A 21,956-nucleotide genomic window follows, 5' to 3' on the forward strand; every position below is an offset into this window, starting at 1 on the left:
TGCGCTTCCTAGGTAAGCGCTCTACCACTGAGCTAAATCCCCAGCCCCAAAAACAAATTCTTATATTTTTGGTTGTGAGCCTAGCCTTTAACAGCTGAGCCATCTCTTCAGCCCTAAAAACAAATTCTTAAGCCAAGCACAGAGCCTTACACCTATCACACTGGGAAGGCAGAGCTCATGATCAGCTCAGTCTACATACCTAGTTCCAGGACAGCCAGGGTTACAATAGACTTTTTAAAAGACCAGAAAAGGGGTTGGGGATTTAGCTCAGTGGTAGAGCGCTTGCCTAGAAAGCGCAAGGCCCTGGGTTCGGTCCCCAGCTCCGAAAAAAAAAAAAAAAAATGAAAGAAAAAAAAAAAAAAAGACCAGAAAAGATGATTTCACACTGCACATGTGAGCAGCACTAAGTAAACAGACATTCCTAATGCCACAGCTCCAACCATAAAGCTATTTCTGTTGCTACTTTATAACTATAATTTTGCTCCTGTTATGAATCATACTGTAAATACCCGATATGTGACCCCCAAAAGGGGTCAAGACCCACAGGTTAAAAACCCATGAATTGGGGTTGGGGATTTAGCTCAGCGGTAGAGCGCTTGCCTAGCAGGAGCAAGGCCCTAGCAAGGCCCTGGGTTCGGTCCCCAGCTCCGGAAAAAAAAGAAAAAAAAAAAAAAAAAAAAAAGAAAAACCCATGAATTAAGACTCAGTAGATCACTAAGAAGGAAAGAGGTGATCAAGGTGGTCATGAAGACGTGGAAGAAGGATCTAGGGAAGCTGAGACATACATACATTCATTAACATACCAAAGGACAAACTCTTATACTGATAAGATACAACAGAGACCACCTAGTGCAGTCAGAGAAAGAGTATCAGAGAATGCATGAAGGTACCAGGGAACTCTTAACTGTTTTCACTGTGCTAACAACACTCTGCTTTTATCAAAGTCAACACTTAAATAGAATCATGAGGCAGAATGTTAACTGTACTTCAATAAAGAGAAGCCACAGGAACAAACCACGGAAAGAACTGTAACTTTAACTTAGGGAGACACCCACCATTAAAGACATGAATGCATCTCAAATAAAACTGAAGGATATGTGTGCATGTACATACACACACACACACACACACACACACACACACACACACACACACACACACACCCCCCATATAACAGGCCACCAACTGCCTCAGGGATTAAAGGCATGTGCCACCACACCCAGCTCCTTTAAAAAAAAAAAAAGATGATTTCACTTTGGGCCCTGACTGGCCTGAAACCTGTTAGGCATATCTCAGGCTGGCCCTGAATTTGTAAGCTTTCCTAAACCTCAGCCTTCAGGACGCAGGGATTGTGGGTGTGGCTGTGTCTGAGGCTGCAGACTGGTTTGCTGTTTGGGTAGGTATTGTTTACAACTCTGAGGATTTAACCCAGAGCTTCAGACGCAAAGGGAAGCAATCTACAGCCAAGCTCCATCTTTAGCACCATGGCTACGCAATGACACAAGTTTTGTTTCTGTTTTTGACACGGGGTTATGCTATGTATGGCAGGCCAGGCTGGCCTCCTCCATATGTGACCCTCCTCCTCAGCTGTCTAAATGGGATTGCAGCACCTACAATCTATGCACAGGCACCTAATCTGACACCTCCCTAAGAAGCTGGCTAGATGAAGCTCAAGAAATGAAAACAGAACTACTTCTCACAGGAATCAATGCCAAAAGACACCAAACTCTAAAAGCCAAAAACATACACTAGTTTTTCATGCTAGGTTGTTCAACAGTAATGATGGCTTTTCAATGTGGAAATATGTTGTACTGGAATACATTTTTAATAAATGTGTTATATTGGGCCATATATATGGGTTATAAGAGATGGCTGAGTGGTTAAGCACACTGACTGCTGCTCTTTCAGAAATCCTGAGTTCAATTCCCAGAAAACACATAGTGGTTCACAACCATATGTAATGGAGATCTAATGCCCTCTTCTGGTGTGTCTGAAGACAGCTACAGTGTATTTCTTTATAATAAATAAATAAACCTTTAAAAGATAAATGTGTTATGTTATATAGGGCGTCAGTGAGTAGTTGTTATCTTCTTTGCTAGTGGTTTATTGCATGCTATTCTATATTTGCTCTATAATATGGACCAGGGATTAGATAAAAGCCCCGGTCACACACACAGTTCAGAATGGGCCATAAAGCGGAGAAGACCACCCATAGCATCCACCTTACACCTGGACCAGAAATGCTAAGAGTGCAGGTGCAGTGGGTAGCAGAGCTAACAGACTTTGCAGGGCTAGAGATATGGGTCAGCTAGAGAGATGGGTCAGCTCTTGCTGAGGACTGGCATTCAGTTCCCAGTACTCATGATGCACTCAACTGTCTACTCCAGTTCCAAGGGACCTGACTCTTCTGACCTCTAAAGACACCAGGTTTGTTCATGCACATACATTCAGGCAAACCAATCATACATACAAAATAAAAGTTAATTTCAAAAAGACGTTTTGTTTTGCAAAGGGAGCAAGAACCTTGACCCCTGAAGACGAGAAGCAGAGTTTGGCCATTAAGTGGACAATAACCAACTGAGAACGCTGGACAGCTATGACGTCCAAACTACCACAGCAGTTGGCAGAACTCTTTAGGAACCTTCAAAGGCCACCGAACATTTGAAACGAGTTGAAAAAGGGAAAATGTTCCAAAAAACAAACAAAGCAGAAACCTTTGGGCCACTGCCACCCTGAGGACAAATGAACCATTTCTCAATGACTTGTGATAAAAAGTGGACTGGCAGCAAGAACTTCAAACCAAGCCTGCACTAGTCTGTCTGATCCACAACCACCTTCTCAACAGTGAAACTCACATCTGAGAAGCCCAGAAAATACATGAGATGCAACAAAAATTCTCCACGCTAATAAACCCCACACCTACAGCAGCACTTGCAAGTTATGTTACACTAAGCTATGAATGTGGCCTTGTCAACCACAATCACCCAACTTCCTGCCAACCAACCACCACTTGCCAAGCATCTTAACTCGGCAGTAAGAGCATCGATGCTCTCCCAGGTTCAAGACATAGCGTCCACAGACGCACCCAACCATCTGTGACTACAGTCCCAGGGCATCTCACACCTTCTTCTCAACTCTGTGGGCACCAGGTATACATGTAGTGCAGACATACATGGAGAAAAACACCCCAACACATAAAACACAATGGTCAATCTAGCTGGGTTTGGTGGCACACACCTTTTAACCCCAGTGCTCAGAGGCTGAGGCAGAAGATCTGAGAGTTCCAGTCTAGTCTACATAGCAGAACCTTATCTCAAAATAAATATAAATATAAAATTAAGTTTTTAATGCTTTGAGCATGACTGTTCCTGCTTTGACTAATATAGGTATGTCTGCTAGAATCTATCTATGATCTACAATTCGTGGTCAATCCATTCTTAGTTCTTTTTGCACCAACCTGATAATTCAAAGGCTCTATAGGTTACAGCTTTTGGTTTTGTTTTTCCACAGTACTTGACAATAAAAATAAATAAATATCTCACCCATTATATCATCAGGAGGCCCTGGGTTTGACCTCGACATCACACAGAATACACCTGGCATCAGTGTAGGTTGATGTCAAGGTGATACATGATTAGACAGCAGAGTGGGGCAGGGACAAAGCTTTTGTTTAAGGTGGGAGGAGGAGGGAGGAGAGGAATCAAGATGGAGCCAACGCAGCAGAGGAAGATGATTCCGATCCGGGTGGTCTACATCTTTATTAATTGGCAGTGAATTTATTGTGTGGATGTATTGTGGATGAGTATTTAACATATAAATCTAATTGCTAAATTACAAGTTTCTGGAACTTTGATTCTACTGGACTAAAGAGGACAGCGTGTGAAAGAAATGGCTGAAAGGCAGTTGGAGCATGGGAATCCGGTTTTGTTGCCTATACAGAGTGAGAACACACAAGGGCCCACTGAATGAGGTTGTGTGTGTGTGTGTGTGTGTGTGTGTGTGTTTGTGTGTGTGTGTGCACTCACCAGGCATGCTAACTACCACCTAGAGGACCACTCAGAGTAGCAGCCAGAGCAAGCGGATCCAGCTTGCAGGAACTGATAGAAAAATGTTCCTTCTTAAAATTTTTACCGCAACACATCAACAATTGAAAGGCACAGCAGATAGCATCAAAAGTGGGAGCTCTTCTTCAGCTGCACAACCAGCTTGAGGTCAGCTTGGTTTACTTGAGACCATGTCTCAAAAGTGAAAATGAAGATAAAAATAAAGCATTAACTGAGATTGAAAAAGACAAACTTCATTTTTAAATAAATAAATAAATAAACAAATAAATAAATGCATTGCAATTTATTGTAATGAAGAAAAACTGTGCAGGGTGTGGTAATGCAGGCGCTCAGGAGGCAAAAATAAATATCTGTTGAGTTCAAGGGCAGCCAGTCAGAGCTACAGTGAGACCAGTGAGACGCTGTTGTCCTGCCTGATAAAGGGGTCAATCCCCTTGTCGCACACAAAGGGATATGTGCCATGAAATGCACACACACGTGAGTGTAGATACAGGCAGTAAATGGATAAAGTTAAGTATTAAAAAGGCAAGAGAGGCTGCTCACCAACAACATCATTTGGGAGTCTCGCAGAGGACCCAGGTTTGGTTCCCAGCACCCACATAGTAGCTCACAATCACCCGTGACTCCAATGCCCTAATGCCCTCCGTGACATGTGCTGCATAGTTGTTAGCACATACATATACATAAATCTAAATGTCTTTATCGTTTTTTTAAGAATATAAACTGGGGGGCTGGGGATTTAGCTCAGTGGTAGAGCGATTGCCTAGGAAGCGCAAGGCCCTGGGTTCGGTCCCCAGCTCCGAAAAAAAGAACCAAAAAAAAAAAAAAAAAAAAAAAAAAAAGAATATAAACTGGGCCAGCCAAAATGTCTCAGCCAGTTTAGAGTACTCACCACCAACCCTCACACCCCAAGTTCCATCCCTGGATCCCACATGGTCAGAGGAGAATACTAACACTAACTAGTATGTGCACACTGACACTGAGTACATGTACACATACCAATAAAAGTGTATACACACATAAAATAAAAGTGTTTGCTGGTAAATAGTGGCACACCTTTAATTCCAGCACTCAGGAAGCAAAGGCCAGCCTGGTCTACAGAGCAAGTTCCAGGACTACCCAGTGAAAATAAATAAAATAGTATTTACAGACATGCAGACCAGATGTGGGAACACGTGCTTTTAATCCTAGCACTTGGGAGGCAGAGGACAGATCTCTAGAGTTCAAGGCCAGCCAGGTCTACATAATGAGTTCCAGGACAGGTAAAACCTCATGGTAAGACCTGCCTTCAAATAAATATATGCATACATACACGCATGTATGTAGAACCTTTTAGTAGAAGTAACTACATTAGAAAGGTCACAAGGGCCGAAATCCTAAAGTCTTTAAAAGGAAGTCTTGCTCTTGCCCTCAAAGCATGCAAAGTCAGCAGTGAACAAAACAGTACCCAGGGACCGTCAACTACAAATACAAAGGTCCAGCCACCACTTACAGCCAGTGAGGAAACCGTATATTCTTTCTGGGGTGAACCGATCATCGGACCATGTCTGTCCCCTTTTATACAACAAAGCTCAGTGCAAACTGAAGTACCCAAACATAGCCACACTATATTCAACACAGTACAAGGCCAACGGACCCTTAGAACCTGTTTCCAGAGCTGGAGTGGTACAAGTCCAGAACCAAACCATCTTGGGCTGTCTCTGGGCCCCTAACTAGACCCACCGGTATTTCACCTGTCTTCTTCATGGTGTTAGGTAAAATCCTTTCTGGAATGCTCAAGCAGACTCCACCTTTCTGTTTCTTTTTGCTTTTGGGATTTTGGTTTGGTTTTTTTGTTTGGTCTGGTTTTTTCAAGACATGGTTTCTGTGTAACCCAGGCTGTCCTGGACCAGACTGGTCTCCAACTCAAGAGATTTGCCTGCCTGTTTCCCAAGAGCTGGGATTACAAGTATATACTACTTCCAGCCAGACTCCACCATTCTGAAGGCTAACACCAGGAGGTATGGCAAAGACTCTCCATTTTGCTGTAACCACCTACGTTTCCACCCATGTACTAGAGAATTGCCTTTATGCCTTTACTCTATTGCTATAAAAATTTCCTGCAACTGTCAACAAATCTGGAAACATGGTACTTAGGATAACCTAAGTCTGAGCTCCCAGGCTGCAAAATGGGGGGGGGGGGTGCCTCTGAGCTGTTTCTTTCTGCCATCAAGAACTGGTGAAACAATCCTATTCATATGGCCCATGGTAAAGATGCAGAACTGTGAATTAGGGCTGTAGCTCAGTGGGAGAGCACTTGTGTAGAATGCACAAGACCCAGGAGGTCAAAAGAAACAAACTCAAGAGACAAAGCATCATCCTTTGGGGCTGAAGACATAACTCAAAATGTTAAGGGCACTTCTCGCTGCTCTCACAGACTTGAGTTCAGTTCGTGGAAACCACATGGTGGCTCACAACCATCTGCTACTCCAGATCCAAAGAATTTCATGTCCTTTTCTGACATCCATGGGTTAACAGGAACATATGTTACACAAACAAACACACACACACACCCCTATGCAGGCAAAGCACTCATACACATGAAAATAGATCTTTTTAATGACTTTTTTTTTTATAAGTGTCATCTAAATGAGGATCATTTTCTAATTTTAAAATATTAGGTCTATTCAACAATAAGACTTTAACATATCTTTTACTTAAAAACTAAAGAAATTAGAAGGAAAACACAAATTCACAACCCTACTTTATAGAAAGCAACAGAACAAAAAAAAATCATATGCAAAGAAACAAAAGGACCTTTATCCTGAAGTCACAGACCTCAATGACCGGTGAGCCTGTGCAAACGAAGCAGCCCAGCCAAGGCCAAGTGACTCAGAACTGTCATGCCTTTCTCAGCACCAGGCACAAATGCAGCTCGGTTCTTATCCATGTTTTAGTGATCCAATCAGGTACCCTTCCTTGATTCAGATAATACATTCATAAACATTTGTTATCTTAAGATATCTTAAGACCCTACGAATGTAAACTAAAATGATACCATGTCTAGCTGCAACTACAAATACTGATGACTTTAATCAACATTCAGGAGTCAAAAGCAGACAGATCCCGGAGTTCCAGGCCAGCCAGAGCTACAAAGTAAGCTGTATTGACTACACATGCACATCTTTTTAAAAAAGATTTACTCATACTTTATGGGCATTGGTGTTTTGCATGCAGGTATGTCTGTGTGAAGATATCAGATCCCCTGTAACTGAAATTAGACAGTTGTGAGCTGCCACATGGGTGTTGAGAATTTAACCCAGACCCTTTGGAAAGAGCAGCTAGTACTCCCATATGCTGAGCCTCTCCCCAGGCCCCACATGCACATCTTAAAGCCGCTTCTTTGGCGTAAGTTATTACAAGACCTGTTACACAGAACAAACCTGGTAGGGGCCTGGCAAAGTGGCACACACCTAAAATGCCAACATGCAAGGACAAATCAAAGTTTCAAGGCTAGCCTGGTCTACATCTAGAGCTCCAAATGAGCCAGGACTACTGAGGGACAGGAAGAGGTGAGACAGGAAAACACAAAGAAAGGATGATGAATAAAGGAAAAGAAAAGCAAGTCAGAACGGGACACCGTTGAACTAATGTGCCAAAGAGTAAAAGAGGACTGGAAAGATGGCTCACTAGTTAAGAGCATATGATACTCTTGCAAAAGACCAAAGTTCAATACCCAGCACCTACACTGGACAAGATCATACCTGCCAATAACTCCAGCTCCAGGAGATCCAGTATCTCTGGCCTCAGAGGGACCTGAACTTGTGGGCATATACAGACGTATACATACTATTTAAAACTTTTGTTTCTATATATAGGTGTTCTATCTGCATACACTCTATGCACATGTGTCAGGTGCCCTTGAAAGACAGAAGACAGCATGGGATCCTAAGACTGGAGATAAAGACAGTTACAAGGAGGCTGTAGAGATAGATGGCTCAGCGGTTAACAGCACTGACTGCTCTTCCAAAGGTCCAGGGTTCAATTCTCAGCAACCACATGGTGGCTTACAACCATATATAATGGGATCTGACGCCCTCTTCTGGTGTGTCTGAAGACAGCGACAGTGTATTCACATACATGAAATAAATCTTTAATAAAAAAAAAAAAAAAAAAAAAAGACAGTTATGAACTGCTAGGTGGGTCCTGGGAATGGAACCCATGTCTTACTGAAAAAGCAGCCAATTCTCTTAACCACTGAATCATCACCCAAAGATAGGCTTTTTTTCTTAAAAAGAATTACTAGACAGATAAAAGATTTCTAATTTGGGGTTGGGGATTTAGCTCAGTGGTAGAGCGCTTGCCTAGAAAGCGCAAGGCCCTGGGTTCGGTCCTCAGCTCCGAAAAAAAGAAAAAAAAAAAAAAAAAAAGATTTCTAATTTAAGGTCTAAGAAAAACTGCAATGAGCCTATCATGATAATACACTCTTCTAATCTAAGTACTGGCAAGCGAGCCAGAGCTGCCTGGGCTCAGGCGTGTTACACTGCAGTTACACTGTAAGGATCAACTGCTTCCTCTTACTGGTTAAGGAAGATGCCACCTTATATAAAAATGCTGTTTGAGGCCATGAGATGGGTCAACAAGGAAGGAGCTAGAAACACACATGGAAGAAGACAGACTCTTAACAAGTTGTCCTCTGATCTGTGTTTGCACTGTGGCATGCACACCCATTCGCATACACAAAAGAGGTGTGTCAACATTCAACCTGATCTGCAGCACAGGGAGAGACAGACAGACAGATCTCCTAACCCTCTCCCCTCTCCCCTCTCCATGTTGATTGGTTCCAAAACAGACTCTAGCTCATATTGGCCAACCAATCACCTCTGCCTACAGACAAGACGAACTCTGTTCCTTTCCTCAGTGAAGCCCTCGCCTTTACACACCTAGCCATTCTCAAGTCTCATGTTCAGCTCTAGAGTTCTATTCCCTCTCCCTTACTATCTATAGATCATGAAGAGTCAATTAAATTCTACGAATTCCCAGGCCTGTTAACAAAGAGCTTTACACTGACAGAAATCTAGTCTCAGTTCCTGAGAGGAAAGAGTACTCTTGCTCCTAAGTACAAGTCAGACAAACAGCACAGGCACAAATGTCAACTGCAGGGCAGTATCATAACGCTAGGCTAGAACCAACTGGAAAGCCTTTTAATTTCTAGTGCCCACACACACTGTAACAGACTGTAACTTGGTGGACTTGGTGACCACTGTGAACATCCAGAATGTTTAAGTCCCACCAAACGATTCTTATCAAAGGATTAGAACCACCAAGGAAAAGGAACACGAGAAATCTATGTATGAGCAAACAATTAGACAGTACAGAAAAAAAAAAAAAACTATTAAAGGTTTTTACACTGGGGGACCTGCAGTTGGGTAATGAATATTTTAAAAAGAATTTTAAGATTATACTCAAACCAAGTATTGTGTAAGCCCAACAGTTTTTGAACTGGGGGCAAGAAGATCAAGAGCTTGACAGAGGTCATCCTCAGCTATATATTTCAAGGTCAGGTAGCCTGGGCTACATGAGATCCTGCCTTAAGCCTGCAAAAATGTTATGAAGGCATTTGGAGAACCAGAAGAAAACATCCACACAGAATCTGTGATACAGGCACTCAGGAAGTTCCACTTTGGCTGTACTAAGCTGAACCTGCACTGTACCCCTTAAAAAAGAAATGGTCCTTTTATCGAGGCATGGGGGCATACCCGTTAACCCCAGCACATTAGGGCAGAAGTAGGAGCTCAAGGCTAGCCTGAGCTTCGTGGAAACATCTCAACACAAAGAACAGTAAGAACTTAGGATACACATAAATGTGTAGAGTTTGCTTCAAATATTCCAGGTGGGGCTAACAAAGAGGGCTCAGGGAGTAAAGATGACTACTATGAAGCCTATAATGCCCCAAGTTCAATCCCTGAGACCCAATGGTGGAACAAGACACCCCAAGTTGCCCTTACCCACTCAAACACCTTCCCACCACACACCAAATGAATGTAATTTACACAATATAAATAACAGGAGGGGTAGAGATGACTCGAAGTAAAAGCACCAGGACCCACCCTGGAAGAACCACAGGTTCTGAACTGCCCTCTGACCACATTAACTGCCAGGGCATTCGCTCTAGTGACTACCACACACACAACTCCAGCAGTTACAAGAAATACTTTATGGACCATGCTTAAAAGGGAACTCAATAGGGTCAGAGAACACTGGCCAACAGGAGCCTCAATGGATGAGAACCAACAAAGCTCTTGATTAATCACTGGGTAACGGTAGCTGGTTCGTGGGTCAGCGTTCCACTCACCTGTGGGAAAATTTTTCTGATGGGAATTAGAATGCCTCAAATGGAAACGTAAACACAGCAAATGGTAAACTGCAATCTATGACTGTAGGGGCAACTCCCATTTTGTGTATGCTTCAAATAACACATCTAAATACTAAAGAAAACTAATATTTGAAGCCTAGAAGCTACACATACATTCTCGAAAGAAACCAGTAATACTCCAGGGCCAGTGAGATGGCTCAGTGAGTAAAGGCACTTGCCGGAGACCCACCTGGGCCAACCCCCATAAGTGCACCTTATCCTCAACCATCAGGGGAAAGGAAGGGGGTGAGGAAATGATACCCTAGCAGTGACCAGCCAGGTGACAAGCAGTGTGAGCTGTTCAGTCATGACAGAAGACAGTTCTTCAGACCTATGTGGCTGGCCATCCTCAGGAACAGAATCCTATCTATGTGTGTCTTAACTTCTCCCCAGTAGGACAGCCATGTCCTCAACAGCTTCGGCATTCATCCCTCAAAGGCTGTTTTTATATCAACAGAAGTAAAACTGAGACAAACTACTTACAGGTTCCCTAGGTTTTCAAAAGGAGCACCAGGAGGTAGACTGGAAGGAGGTGTGGCTACAAAGTTTATCTCTGCCTCATCAGGCTCCAACTCAGTAGCTGAGCTTTCCTGGAGCTTTTCCTCTGTAAATCAGAGTCTCTGTCCAGTAGAAAAGGTGTGTGGTTAAACCTTACTGTGGGTACAGCACTAGGAGACATCTTGGACTCACACTCCAGCATGCCCCCATCCTACAAGCCTTTTAAAAGTTCAAACCTGTTGGGGATTTAGCTCAGCAGTAGAGCGCTTGCCTAGGAAGCGCAAGGCCCTGGGTTCGGTCCCCAGCTCCAAAAAAAAAAAAAAAAGAAAAAAGAAAAAAAGTTCAAACCTAAGAAAACAAATTTGGCTGGGCATGGTGCCACACATTTAATCTCAGCACTTGGGAAGCAGAGGCAGGTGGATCTCTGTGAATTTGAGGTCAGCCTGGTCTACAAAACAAGTTCCAGAACAGTCAGGGCTACAAAGAGAAACACTGGGAAAAAAAAAAATCAGGTGGGGGGGGGGGGGTCAGAGAGAGGGAAAAGAAAAACTACACAAAGGAAACCCTGTCTCAAAAAACCAAACAAAGGCACTGCATGCCTGGACATATGTGCCATGGCCTGAGGGTGGGTGGCAGAGGCTCCCCTGTGGAAGTTCTCTCCCTCCTCCACTCAGAGTCCCCAGGAGTAAGCGCACATGTTAGGGGTAACAGGAAATAGTTTCATAGATGGTAAGTCATCTTACCAGCCTGAGCATTTGCTCCTTAAAAATAACTCAAAAGACAAAAAACCAGCAACCCTGCTCTACTCAGCAGCTGGACCTGTCATAGCCAGCACCTGGCTGAGGAAAGAACAGTCATCCTCAGCCTCCCTGGGGCTGCAGGGCTGCAGGGCTGTGGGGCTGCGACCCTGAGGCCCTTTATACAGTTCATGTTGTGGTGACCCTAAACCACAAAATTATTTTCATTGCTACTTCACTGTAGTTTTACTACTGTTATGAACTGCAATGTAAACATCTGATATGCAACCCCCAAAAGGGGTGGCAACCACTGCTGTGGGGCTCTTGGCCTGCACTATTGAGCACTCTAGTTAAATCGTTAGTCCTGAAACAACAAGGTGACTAGACTTAACTACTCCCATACATGACAGACCCCCCTGGCTAACGTTTTGTTCACAGCAGGTCTTAGACACACGGTGAGGCCAATGAGATGGAGCTCTCCTGTAATCCCAGCCCAGCATCAGTGTTGAATGAAGCAGGACTGCAAGTCAAAGCCAAACGGGTCTCTGTAATCAGAAACCAAAAGCACACCGTCCTCAACCTCTGCAGTGAGCATGCTCAGTGTGGGTTAGCACGTCTTCTGTTTCATCTTAAAGTCGTCAACTGTGTGTTCCTAGAACATTTGTGCCCCATTAACAAGAAACAAGTCCCCAAAGCCCCAAAGTCTGTTCACTGGATAAAACTGAATTATACACAAGAACCTCTAAGCAAGCATAGGGAGAAGGCAGCAAAGGGAAACAAACGTAACCCACATGTTAACCACTCTTCAAGAAAAGAAAGGTAAGCACACACCTTTAGCCCAAGCTCTCAGAAGCAGGATCTTGAGTTCAAGGCCAGCCTGTTCTAAGCTCAAGGCAAGCCAGAGATACGTAATGACACCCTGTCTCAAAAAATAAGTACATGGACTGACTGATGGACGTCAACCTAAAGCCTGAACCGCTACCTGCATACAGCAAGATCAAGTGTGAGCCAACTTTTTAGAAACATACAGGCTGGGGAAGCAGAGGTGCGGCACTGCCATATTCATCAAGCAGAACTTTGTGCGATCCTACAGTGGGGGAGGGGGCCCACAGTGAGGAGCCATTTCTCCACCTTAGAAGACTAAGGACTCCTCTATTCCTAGGAAACAAGTGGTCTGAAGGTCTGGGCGGGGCAGAAGAGAGACCAATGAGAGCTCGAGTTACAAGTCGGAACGGAGAGCGATGAGAGCGCCCCTCTGAGTGGCTGGCGGCCGTACCTGGAGCCCTAGCCCGGCCGCGAGCCAGGGGCGCCCCCGCCTGCGCCCGGCGCCGCCCCCAGGACCGTTTTCAGCCAAATCCGCCCCCGCCCCGCCACCGCGAGCCCTCGGGGGTCGGGCCCGTCGCCCCGGGCCGCCCGGCCACCGTGGACCCCCCCGGGCGCGGCCCCGTGGCGCCCGCACGGGAGCAGAGATACCCAGCTGGGGGCGCGGGCGCGCGGAGGACGCGGGAGCTGCTCACCAATTCCTCGTAGCTCCTGTTGTGCTCGTTGCCCTCCCAGTCCAACCTCTTCGGCAACAGCTGGAAAGAGACATGAAAGGCGTCCGGGTGACCACCGCGGCCGGGAGGCCGGGCGGGACCGGGACGCGGGGACGGGGACGCGGGGGCGGCGGACCGACCTGGTACTGCTCCAGCTCCTGCACCAGCACCTGCGGCAGAGAAGACGCGCGGTCAGACCCCGTCCGCTGCCCCGCTCAACCCCAGTTCACTCGCCCGCTCGCCCGCCACCCAGCTGGCCCGCACTCACCTGCGCCGCTCGGCGACACGGGCCAGCTGAGAGGTAGCGGGCGATGAGGAAGTACAGCTCTGCGGGGAGAAGACAGGGACGGTCAGCGGCGGCCGCGCGACACCGGGCAGGGGACGCGCGGCCGCGTCTTACCCGACTCGATGAGAGGCACCGGACGTCGGGCTGGCGAAGGCTCCGCCATGGCGGGGCGCCGGGCGGGAGCGAGCGAGCGACCGAGGGAGCGGAGCGTGTAGGCCGCGCCGAGGCCTGACCGGGCCGGCGTACCCCCAGCTCTCAGGCGCGCGCCGCCGCCGCCATGCCGTGCGCGCCGCGCACCGACGCGTCCGCGGCAGGAAGTAGCGCGGGACGGAGGGGCGGGGAGCGAAGTAGTCCCCCCGCGGGGAGCCGGCGGCGTGGCACGACGCGGATGTGGCTGGCGCCCTTGCGGGGAGGCGGGCCTCGCCTCGGCGTCCTGCGCGTCGGGGACGTGAAGCGCAAGGGGTGGCGAGCTAGTCGGGGCTGCTGCGTCCGCGGAGCGGGGCGGGGGTCTGGGACGCGCGTGGCTGGATTCCTGCGCGCGGTGAGGCGGCCGCCGGCCTTTGTGCGGCGGCGGCGGCGGCGGCGCCCGGGCGAGCCAGTTCCGAAGGCGCAGGGGGCGGGACGGGGCGGAGCCTAAGGGGACGGTCACCTGGGCTCGCCCTGAAGACCCCGGGGCTGGGGAGGAGTTCGGATGGCGGCGCCTAGAGTGGAGCAGCAGAGGCTACGTCACCACCTGCCCCGCGCCCCGCGGAGGGTTAAAGGCGTCCCGTGCGGGTGATGGAATCGGAGGGGCCGTGGGAAGCGGGCTGCGGCCACAAGTGTCAGTGGTTGTGTTGGAGAGGTGGTGGAAGAGTTCCAGAAAAATCCCCCTCATTACCGCGCTAGGCTCCCGACCCAACCGGATCTGTTTCACCACGTCCACCGTGCACTGACAAGCTCTGACGTAGAGAGCTGAACAGAACTAAACATGGCCATTGTTAGATTAGGCAGCATAGAGGCAGAAAGAGGCCTGACCGCAAACGACCGACTGTTTATTCCAAAACACCAAAGGACAGTCAGTCTACCAACGGGAAGGCGAGCGCCTGTCGTGGGGCTAGGGAGTGACCAGAGTGTTGTTTGTATCTGTAAAGAGTCTGGGGTGGTTCCTCAGGCTTAGGACGCAGTACTTGGGTGGCTCCGCATTCTTTCCTTCCTCCCTGCGATGGGTTGACCGAGAAAGGTCATTTGTAAGAGTCCTGTCTTGTGACCAAGTCTTCCTATCAGCCAACCCTTATGCCTGTGTGTGAGCATAACCTCAGCAGCGTGTGGAGGCGGAACGAGGTGTCCCAGTCACGCCTGGGCAGTGGACCTTAGACTGACTCCAACTAACAGGTGTATGATGTTAGGCAAATCATTTAACCTCTGTGTCTTAATTGGCCTTATCTGTAAACTGTAGCCAACAGTGCTGCTGCTTCCATAGCGAAAGGATTTATGAGCTAAAAGGCATTTCCAGCATCTAAGTTGACTTTTTCATTAATTACGTGGAGAAAGTTCATGTGAATAGGTAGGTGGCCTACACCTGTTCAGAGTAATGCAAACTCAGCAAACACCAAGTGGTAAGATAAAACAGCAGTAAACACCGTTCCCATCAAAACAGTTTGGTGGGGGTTGGGGATTTAGCTCAGTGGTAGAGCGCTTGCCTAGGAAGCGCAAGGCCCTGGGTTCGGTCCCCAGCTCCGAAAAAAAAAGAACCAAAAAAAAAAAAAAAAAAAAAAACCAGTTTGGTGCCCTTTAGGGGAAATGTGAACTGTAATGATAAGATTTAGGGCACTGGTGTAAAAACTAACTTGCCTGAGGGAAAGGTACGGAACTGTCACTCCTCTGGGGACTTCGTGCATCTGAAGGAGAAAGCCAAAGAACTCTAGCTTCCGGCTGAGGAGGTGGCTTGCCTGAGTTTGATCTGGGGCAGCACAGAAACAGCACCAACTGATCCCAGCAGAGGCGGGCGGTTCATAAGTTCAAGGACATACTTCTCTGCAGTGCAGATTTGAAGAGAGCCCCAGGATACATGAGATCCTTTAAAACAGGTTTAGTCCAAGTATTGGGGTGACTGGTGGACAGAGCCAGAAAGTCACCAACTAAAATTGGGAAAACTGGAAAGTTCCAGTCGAGACGTTGCAAGTGGAGACCAAGATGCAGGAAAAAAAATTAGTCAACTGAGAGAGTAAATGAAAGAGGACCCACTAGACCTGTAGCTGTAAGGATAAAGATGGGCTTGGGGCTGGGGATTTAGCTCAGTGGTAGAGCGCTTACCTAGGAAGCGCAAGGCCCTGGGTTCGGTCCCCAGCTCCGAAAAAATGAACCAAAAAGAGAGAGAGAGAGAGAGAGAGAGAGAGAGAGAGAGAGAGAGAGAGAGAGAGAGAGAGATGGGCTTGGTGCAGCACCAAGGAATACTACTGCATACAAGCCATAGTTAAAGCCCTAAAGATAGGGACTGGAGAGATGGCTCGGCGGTTAAGAGCACTGGCTGCTCTTCCAGAGGTCCTGAGTTCAATTCCCAGCAATCACATGGTGGCTCACAGCCATCTATAGACCCGATACCCTCTTCTGACCTTTCCAGGTGATGCACATACACAAGCTGGCAAAACAGACATTCACATAAATCAAAAAATTAAATTGTTAAAGATGTATAACCGGAACACCTTACTTGGCATTCTTAGGACAGACTTATTGGGTCCTCTGGAAGATTGACCACTAAGCCATCCCTCTAGTTCCTTTAAATGTTTAGATAGACCAAGGAGTTTTGTATTCCTTTTCCTCACACTATCATAAAGTAAAATGTAGTTCCCAAACAGATGTAAGAATCTTTATCCCAGGGGTTGGGGATTTAGCTCAGCGGTAGAGCACTTGCCTAGCAAGCGCAAGGCCCTGGGTTTGGTCCCCAGCTCCGAAAAAAAGAAAAAAGAAAAAAAAAAAAAGAATCTTTATCCCAAATGCTGGTCATTGTCTGCAATTAAAGTTCTAATCCTGGGTAGGTAGTATGTATGGTAACCCTTACATGAGATCAGAGATGGGGACATGAGACGTGTGACTCTGGTGCCAGCCCCGGCTGAGGAAGGAGCGAAGGGAGGGAGGGAGGGAGGGTAGATGGATGGATGGATAAAACAGCCCAGGCAGGAGTACAACTTAAACAGCAGCATAAGATAGCTTTCAGGAGTCGGTTCTCCCCTTACTCCTGGTCCTAGAAACTGAACTCAGACCATCAGGCTAAGTGGCGGCAACAACTTCATCTTCTGAGCTCCTCTCCTCACACAGACACACAACACACACACAAGGTGGGTGACAAGGTGGACTATGATCTCCATTCGACTCAGCCCAGAGACCCTGACGAATCATACCTGCCAGAAAGAAGAAAAAGGAGTGCACTACCATCCAGTAATGTAGTAGTAGCTGCTTGCCCGACAGAACTCTCCAAACAAGACCAGAACTGTGTGTGTTCCTAACACAAGTGAACACAAGCCATGCTGGAACTGCACCAAAGAGATTAGACAACTGATTTATCAAAAAATAAAATTAAATTTAAGAAAAGCTTAGTGAGTGTAGAAAAGTCTCAACAGCAGGTGACCTGAAGAGACTACTGTCACCATCTCCAGCCTGTGATACGTCTTGGAGCCTGTTCCTTCGCTAGTTGAACGCTCAGAGCCCAACAGCTGCATCACATGGAGTCATGCCCCAAACTCTCAGAGGGAGCGCACAAAGAAGCCAGAGACCTGGAGAACCACCCCAGCCAGGGCAGTCAGCCCAGTCAATGGCAAGCAGGAAGCAGGCACAGATGAGCCAGCACTACCCTTGAGTCAGGCCCTTCCCTCTACCACACAGGGAAACGGGTCTGAAGAATAGGTTACAAATGATTGCTCAGCCAGGCAGGAGACCAAAAAATTGGAAAGGCCAAGGGACAACTGCAAACAGTTATCCCATATTTTTAAGAATGAGGAGGTTGAGGCCTAAGGAGTTTGGGAGTTTAAGAATTCCCCTAAAGGGTCAGTAAGACAGCTAAGTGGGTAACATGACTGCTACCAAGCCTGACAACCCAAGTTCAATTCTCAGGACCCACAGGTAGAAGGTGGAAGAGAAAACCAGCTCCTGGAAGTTGTCCTCTGACCCACACTCTATACACACACACACACACACACACACACACACAGTTTTTTCTTTGTTTTAATTTCCCTAGAACAAGAGATCAGTAGTTAATCGTGCTGTGCAATCATGAGGCCCCTCTGGATCCCAGGACCCACAGGGCAAGCTAAGCATCATAACTCCAAAAGATCCATCAGGTAACAAGCTACCTAACCTAGCCAGGAAAAAAAAAGTGCCCCAGGTAGAGACTCCACCTTAAAGGAGCAGTCAGGGAGATGACAGACACTTCTCTGCCTTTCACGTGCATGCATGGAACCACGTACACAATTTCCCTAGACATGCCAAAGTGGACTGGGAAAGCCCACAAGACCTCAGCTCTACACAACTACAGGCAACTCAGGATTACAGAGAGTGGGAAGAGCACACGAGGCAGGTGTCCAATACCAAATGCTCAGCCATAACGTATGCACTCAAATAACAGGACACAGAGTGAGTAGATTATATTTACAAACACATATGTACATGCATGTCACAACAATGAAAAAGCCATGAATTTGAAAAAGAACAAGGAGGGGTATATGGGGGGGGGGGTTAGAGAACAATGTAACCATATAATCTCAAAAAATCAGTGGGAAGCTGGGAGCTCCATCACTCAGTTGGAGTGCCTAGCATGCAGAGCCCCTGGGTTGGATCACTTGCATCTCACAAAACCAGGTATGGTAGTGCATGCCTATAACCCCAGCACCCATGAGGTGGATATAGAAGATGAGAAATTCAAGGTCATGCTTTGCTACACAGTGTGGGATAAGTAAGGCCTCATCTCAATTTAAAAAACAAAACCAAGAAGCCACCTCAATGTAGTCAAATCAGTCTGACCACAGAGACCACACAAGAGAGAGTGTTCAGGAAATGAAGGTTCAATGGCAGAGCACTTGCCCAGCACGTGTGAAGTCTTTAAATTCCACCCCCAGAGACACACAGTAGGTTGGGGGCTGGATATCCTGCTACACGTCGTAGTCAAAAGTTCCAATCCAGGGAACTTGGTTCAATTGATACATGCCCAAATGCATACACAAAGTCTGGAATTCAGTTCCCAGGACTGGCATAAACCAGATATGGTCACACACACCCAGAGGAAGGAGGATCAGAAGTTCAAAGTAATTCTCAGCAGGTAAAAGCGTTTAGCATGCAAGCCCCACAACCTGAGTTCAAGCCCAGGATCCGGAATCCCCAGTAGAAGGGAATCAACTCCTAAAAGTTGCCCTCTAACATCTGTATATTCACAATGGCATAAGCACACCCAGATATGTGCACACACAGTGGCAAATTTCCTTTTTACATTCTTATGTATGAGGGCACACTAGAAGAGGGCATCAGATCCCACAACAGATGGTTGTTGTGAGCCACTATGTGGTTGCTGGGAATTGAACTCAGGACCTCTGGAAGAGCATCCAGTGCTCTCAACCACTGAGCCATCTCCCCAGCCCCGGTAATTTAATTTTTTTATTTATTTATTCCATGTATATGAGTACTCTGTCACTGTCTTTGGACAGACCAGAAGAGGGCATCAGATCCCATTACAGATGGGTGTGAGCCACCATGTGGTTGCTGGGATTTGAACTCAGGACCTCTGGAAGAGCAGTCAGTGCTCTTACCCACTGAGTCATCTCTCCAGCCCAGGTAATTTAATTTTTAAGAAAGAGTTTCAGGCTAGCCTGGACTCCCTCACAGGACTGTCTCAAACCAGAAAGGAGAAGTCAATTTTTGAGATTCCAAAAAACAAGATAGGGAAGTCTGTAGAAATTCAATGTCTAATAATAGGTTAATGAAAAAACAATTGGTTTGGTTTGCTTTGTCTCAGGGTCTCCTTATGTAGCCCTTGCTGTCCTAGAACTTGTTGTATAGACCAGGTTGTACTCAAACTCACAGAGATCCTGCCTCTGCCTCCTGCATGCAGGAATTAAATGCCAACCAGAAATGGATGTTAACTGAATTCATTTTTTGATTTTTGATACAGGGTGTCACTCTTTAGCTAGCCTAAGCTCTCCGTAGACCACACTTGGCCTTAAACTCACAAAAATCCCACCTCTTCCTTTAGGAGTGCTGAGATTAAAGGCATTCACCCCCATGACTAGCTTTATTAACTGAATTTAGATTTATGTGGCAGGTACTGGTGATGAGCCCAGGTCAGTGTAGTTGGGAGGGCCACAAAGTGGGAAGGTCTTTATCCAGAACCTAATCAGCCCCCGGAGGAGAAATCAAATACCAAAAACCCTGGATCATTATTCATTCTACAACCACTGCCTCATCCAAAGCCGGCACTCTGTGGTCAATGCAGGTTCCAGATTTGTCTATTGTATAAATTAATTCCCCTAGAAATGGGAGGTAATGTCTTAACAGATACACAGAAGACTCTGAAACAATGGTAGTATCTTGAGATGATAGTATCTCACTTATACAGTCCTGGATCTCTCAGTGAAGCTCAGGCGGACCTTAAACTCACGAAGCTCTGTCTTCTTAGAGCAAAGGAATGCACACCACACACAACCTTCCTGATCCTATTGGGCCCTCAGCTGCCCTCACAGGCCTTGCAGCCACCCCAGAGGCCCCTCACCCACCCACCAGTGGTGGTATCATCTTTCCCTTCAAGGCCAACCCAGCCAGCTGTCCCTTCAGGCTATTTGTCCCTGCCTCCCTCAGCAAATTGTTTCCACATTTAATCTCCCTCTCTGACTCCTGCCTCTCCCCAGTCACTGGCTTCTGTCCCCGTTTGTTCCCACTTGTAGGCGTTGGCCCACGTTCATCCCTGAGCCTTTGGGATACTCTTCCCAGCATCAGAACCCAGTGTGGTGGGACAAGACCTTGGAATGGAGGAGCTGGTCTGTGTTTGGATGTCAGAGCAGAATAACTTCTCTATGGGCTTGGCTGCTTTTCGGTGGTGCTGGAGATCAAACCCACTCTCCCGTCCAGCAACCTGTCATCTCATCCATGGAGGAGCTGCTTCTGACGAGTTGTTCAGTGTTGCTTACATTCATTTATGGAACCCTTGCATATGATTTTCAGTCTCTTTCCCCTTCCAACACGAGGGTCTCAGGGATCAAACTCAAGTCATTAGGCTTGGCAGAGAATGTCTCGACCAGTTGAGCAATCTCACCATTTCCATCTAGTGATCTTCAAACGAGGGTAGCAACTAGAAAATGATTTAATGATTTTTATATTCTGGGCACTGCCAAGCCATCCATACACAGGTATAATTTAGTGCTCATGGCATGGCTAGCTAGGCTGTGCATACAGAGAGAATGCCTATACGGACATTATGCAACGCCCAGCTCATTCAGGAGGCCAAAGCAGGATAGAGAGCTTGAAGCTATAGAGCAAGACCTTGCCTCAAAGCAAACAAGCAAGCAGGGTGAAGAGAAGAATGAGCAGTAAAACATTGTTCTGTGGGGTTGGGGATTTAGCTCAGTGGTAGAGCACTTGCCTAGGAACCGCAAGGCCCTGGGTTCGGTCCCCAGCTCAAAAAAAAAAAAAAAATTGTTCTGTGACCTACACACACCACGGCAAACACACACACACAAAATGTTTTCAAGAAAATGTAACAACCTACTTACGGCACAATACTCATAGATCTAAATAATTCTCAGCACCTCAGGATTTAGCACAGTTGCTAGAGTGCTTGTATAGCACGCACAGGTCCTGGGTCCCTCTCGAGCACCCCAGGAAGTTAGGCATAGTAGAAAATGGAATCCCAGAAGTTAGGCAAGAGAATTAGAAGTTCGGAATCATCTTCAACTACACAGGAGTTAGAGGCCAGCCTGGACTTCATGAAACCCTGTCCTAAGAATATAGAGTGGGGGGGGGGACCCAAACCCATTCTCCCCATTCCCCTTCACTTTAGTCCCTCAGTCCTCAGAGCCTCCCCGACTCTGAACCCCATCTGGCCACTGTGCATCTCCTGAAGAATAGCTGGACATGTTTCCTGTCTGTGCAGGCCCTTCTCATTTCCCTCAACTTCAAAAACCAAATTCACTGGCTTTATCTTAAGCTCTGTCGGCTCTCGCATGCGATGATACACTTTGGAAAGCGGCACTATGGAATGGCTTAGACTCTCTTGCCCTCTGGTTTCATCCCCGGTGATCCTGGGATGAACGCCCTTCACCCAGAGCCTAATCAACCCTTGGAAGTGAAATCAAGAACCCAGGAAACTAATGCTACGTATAGAGACCTCATCTGGAGATGGGAAGGCGGATTGGGGGCAGAGCCAAGGTTTCCTGCACCTACATAGCTGTAGCAGGTCACTGCTCCTTTCCCAGACTCCACATGGTA

General features: G+C 46.9%; 1 protein-coding gene across 4 annotated transcripts in view; it reads right to left on the bottom strand.

The window, feature by feature from the left end:
* The window catches only part of Brwd1 (bromodomain and WD repeat domain containing 1), a 97,519-nt gene extending 78,312 nt beyond the window's left edge, over positions 1-19,207 (bottom strand). For 3 of the 4 annotated variants that reach the window (XM_006248186.5, XM_039088408.2, XM_039088409.2), the window contains exons 1-4: positions 13,629-19,207; positions 13,497-13,555; positions 13,369-13,398; positions 13,211-13,270 (exon numbers count right to left, since the gene is read on the bottom strand). In XM_006248186.5, coding sequence (XP_006248248.1) covers positions 13,211-13,270; positions 13,369-13,398; positions 13,497-13,555; positions 13,629-13,677 — 198 coding nt within the window. In that variant the 5' untranslated portion in view covers positions 13,678-19,207. The remainder of the gene's footprint in view (positions 1-13,210; positions 13,271-13,368; positions 13,399-13,496; positions 13,556-13,628) is intronic. The other variant, NM_001371922.2, reaches the window with a different exon arrangement.
* Positions 19,208-21,956: the final 2,749 nt, after the last annotated feature.

This window comes from Rattus norvegicus, chromosome 11, assembly GCF_036323735.1.
Source record: "Rattus norvegicus strain BN/NHsdMcwi chromosome 11, GRCr8, whole genome shotgun sequence".
NCBI classification, from domain to species: domain Eukaryota; kingdom Metazoa; phylum Chordata; class Mammalia; order Rodentia; family Muridae; genus Rattus; species Rattus norvegicus.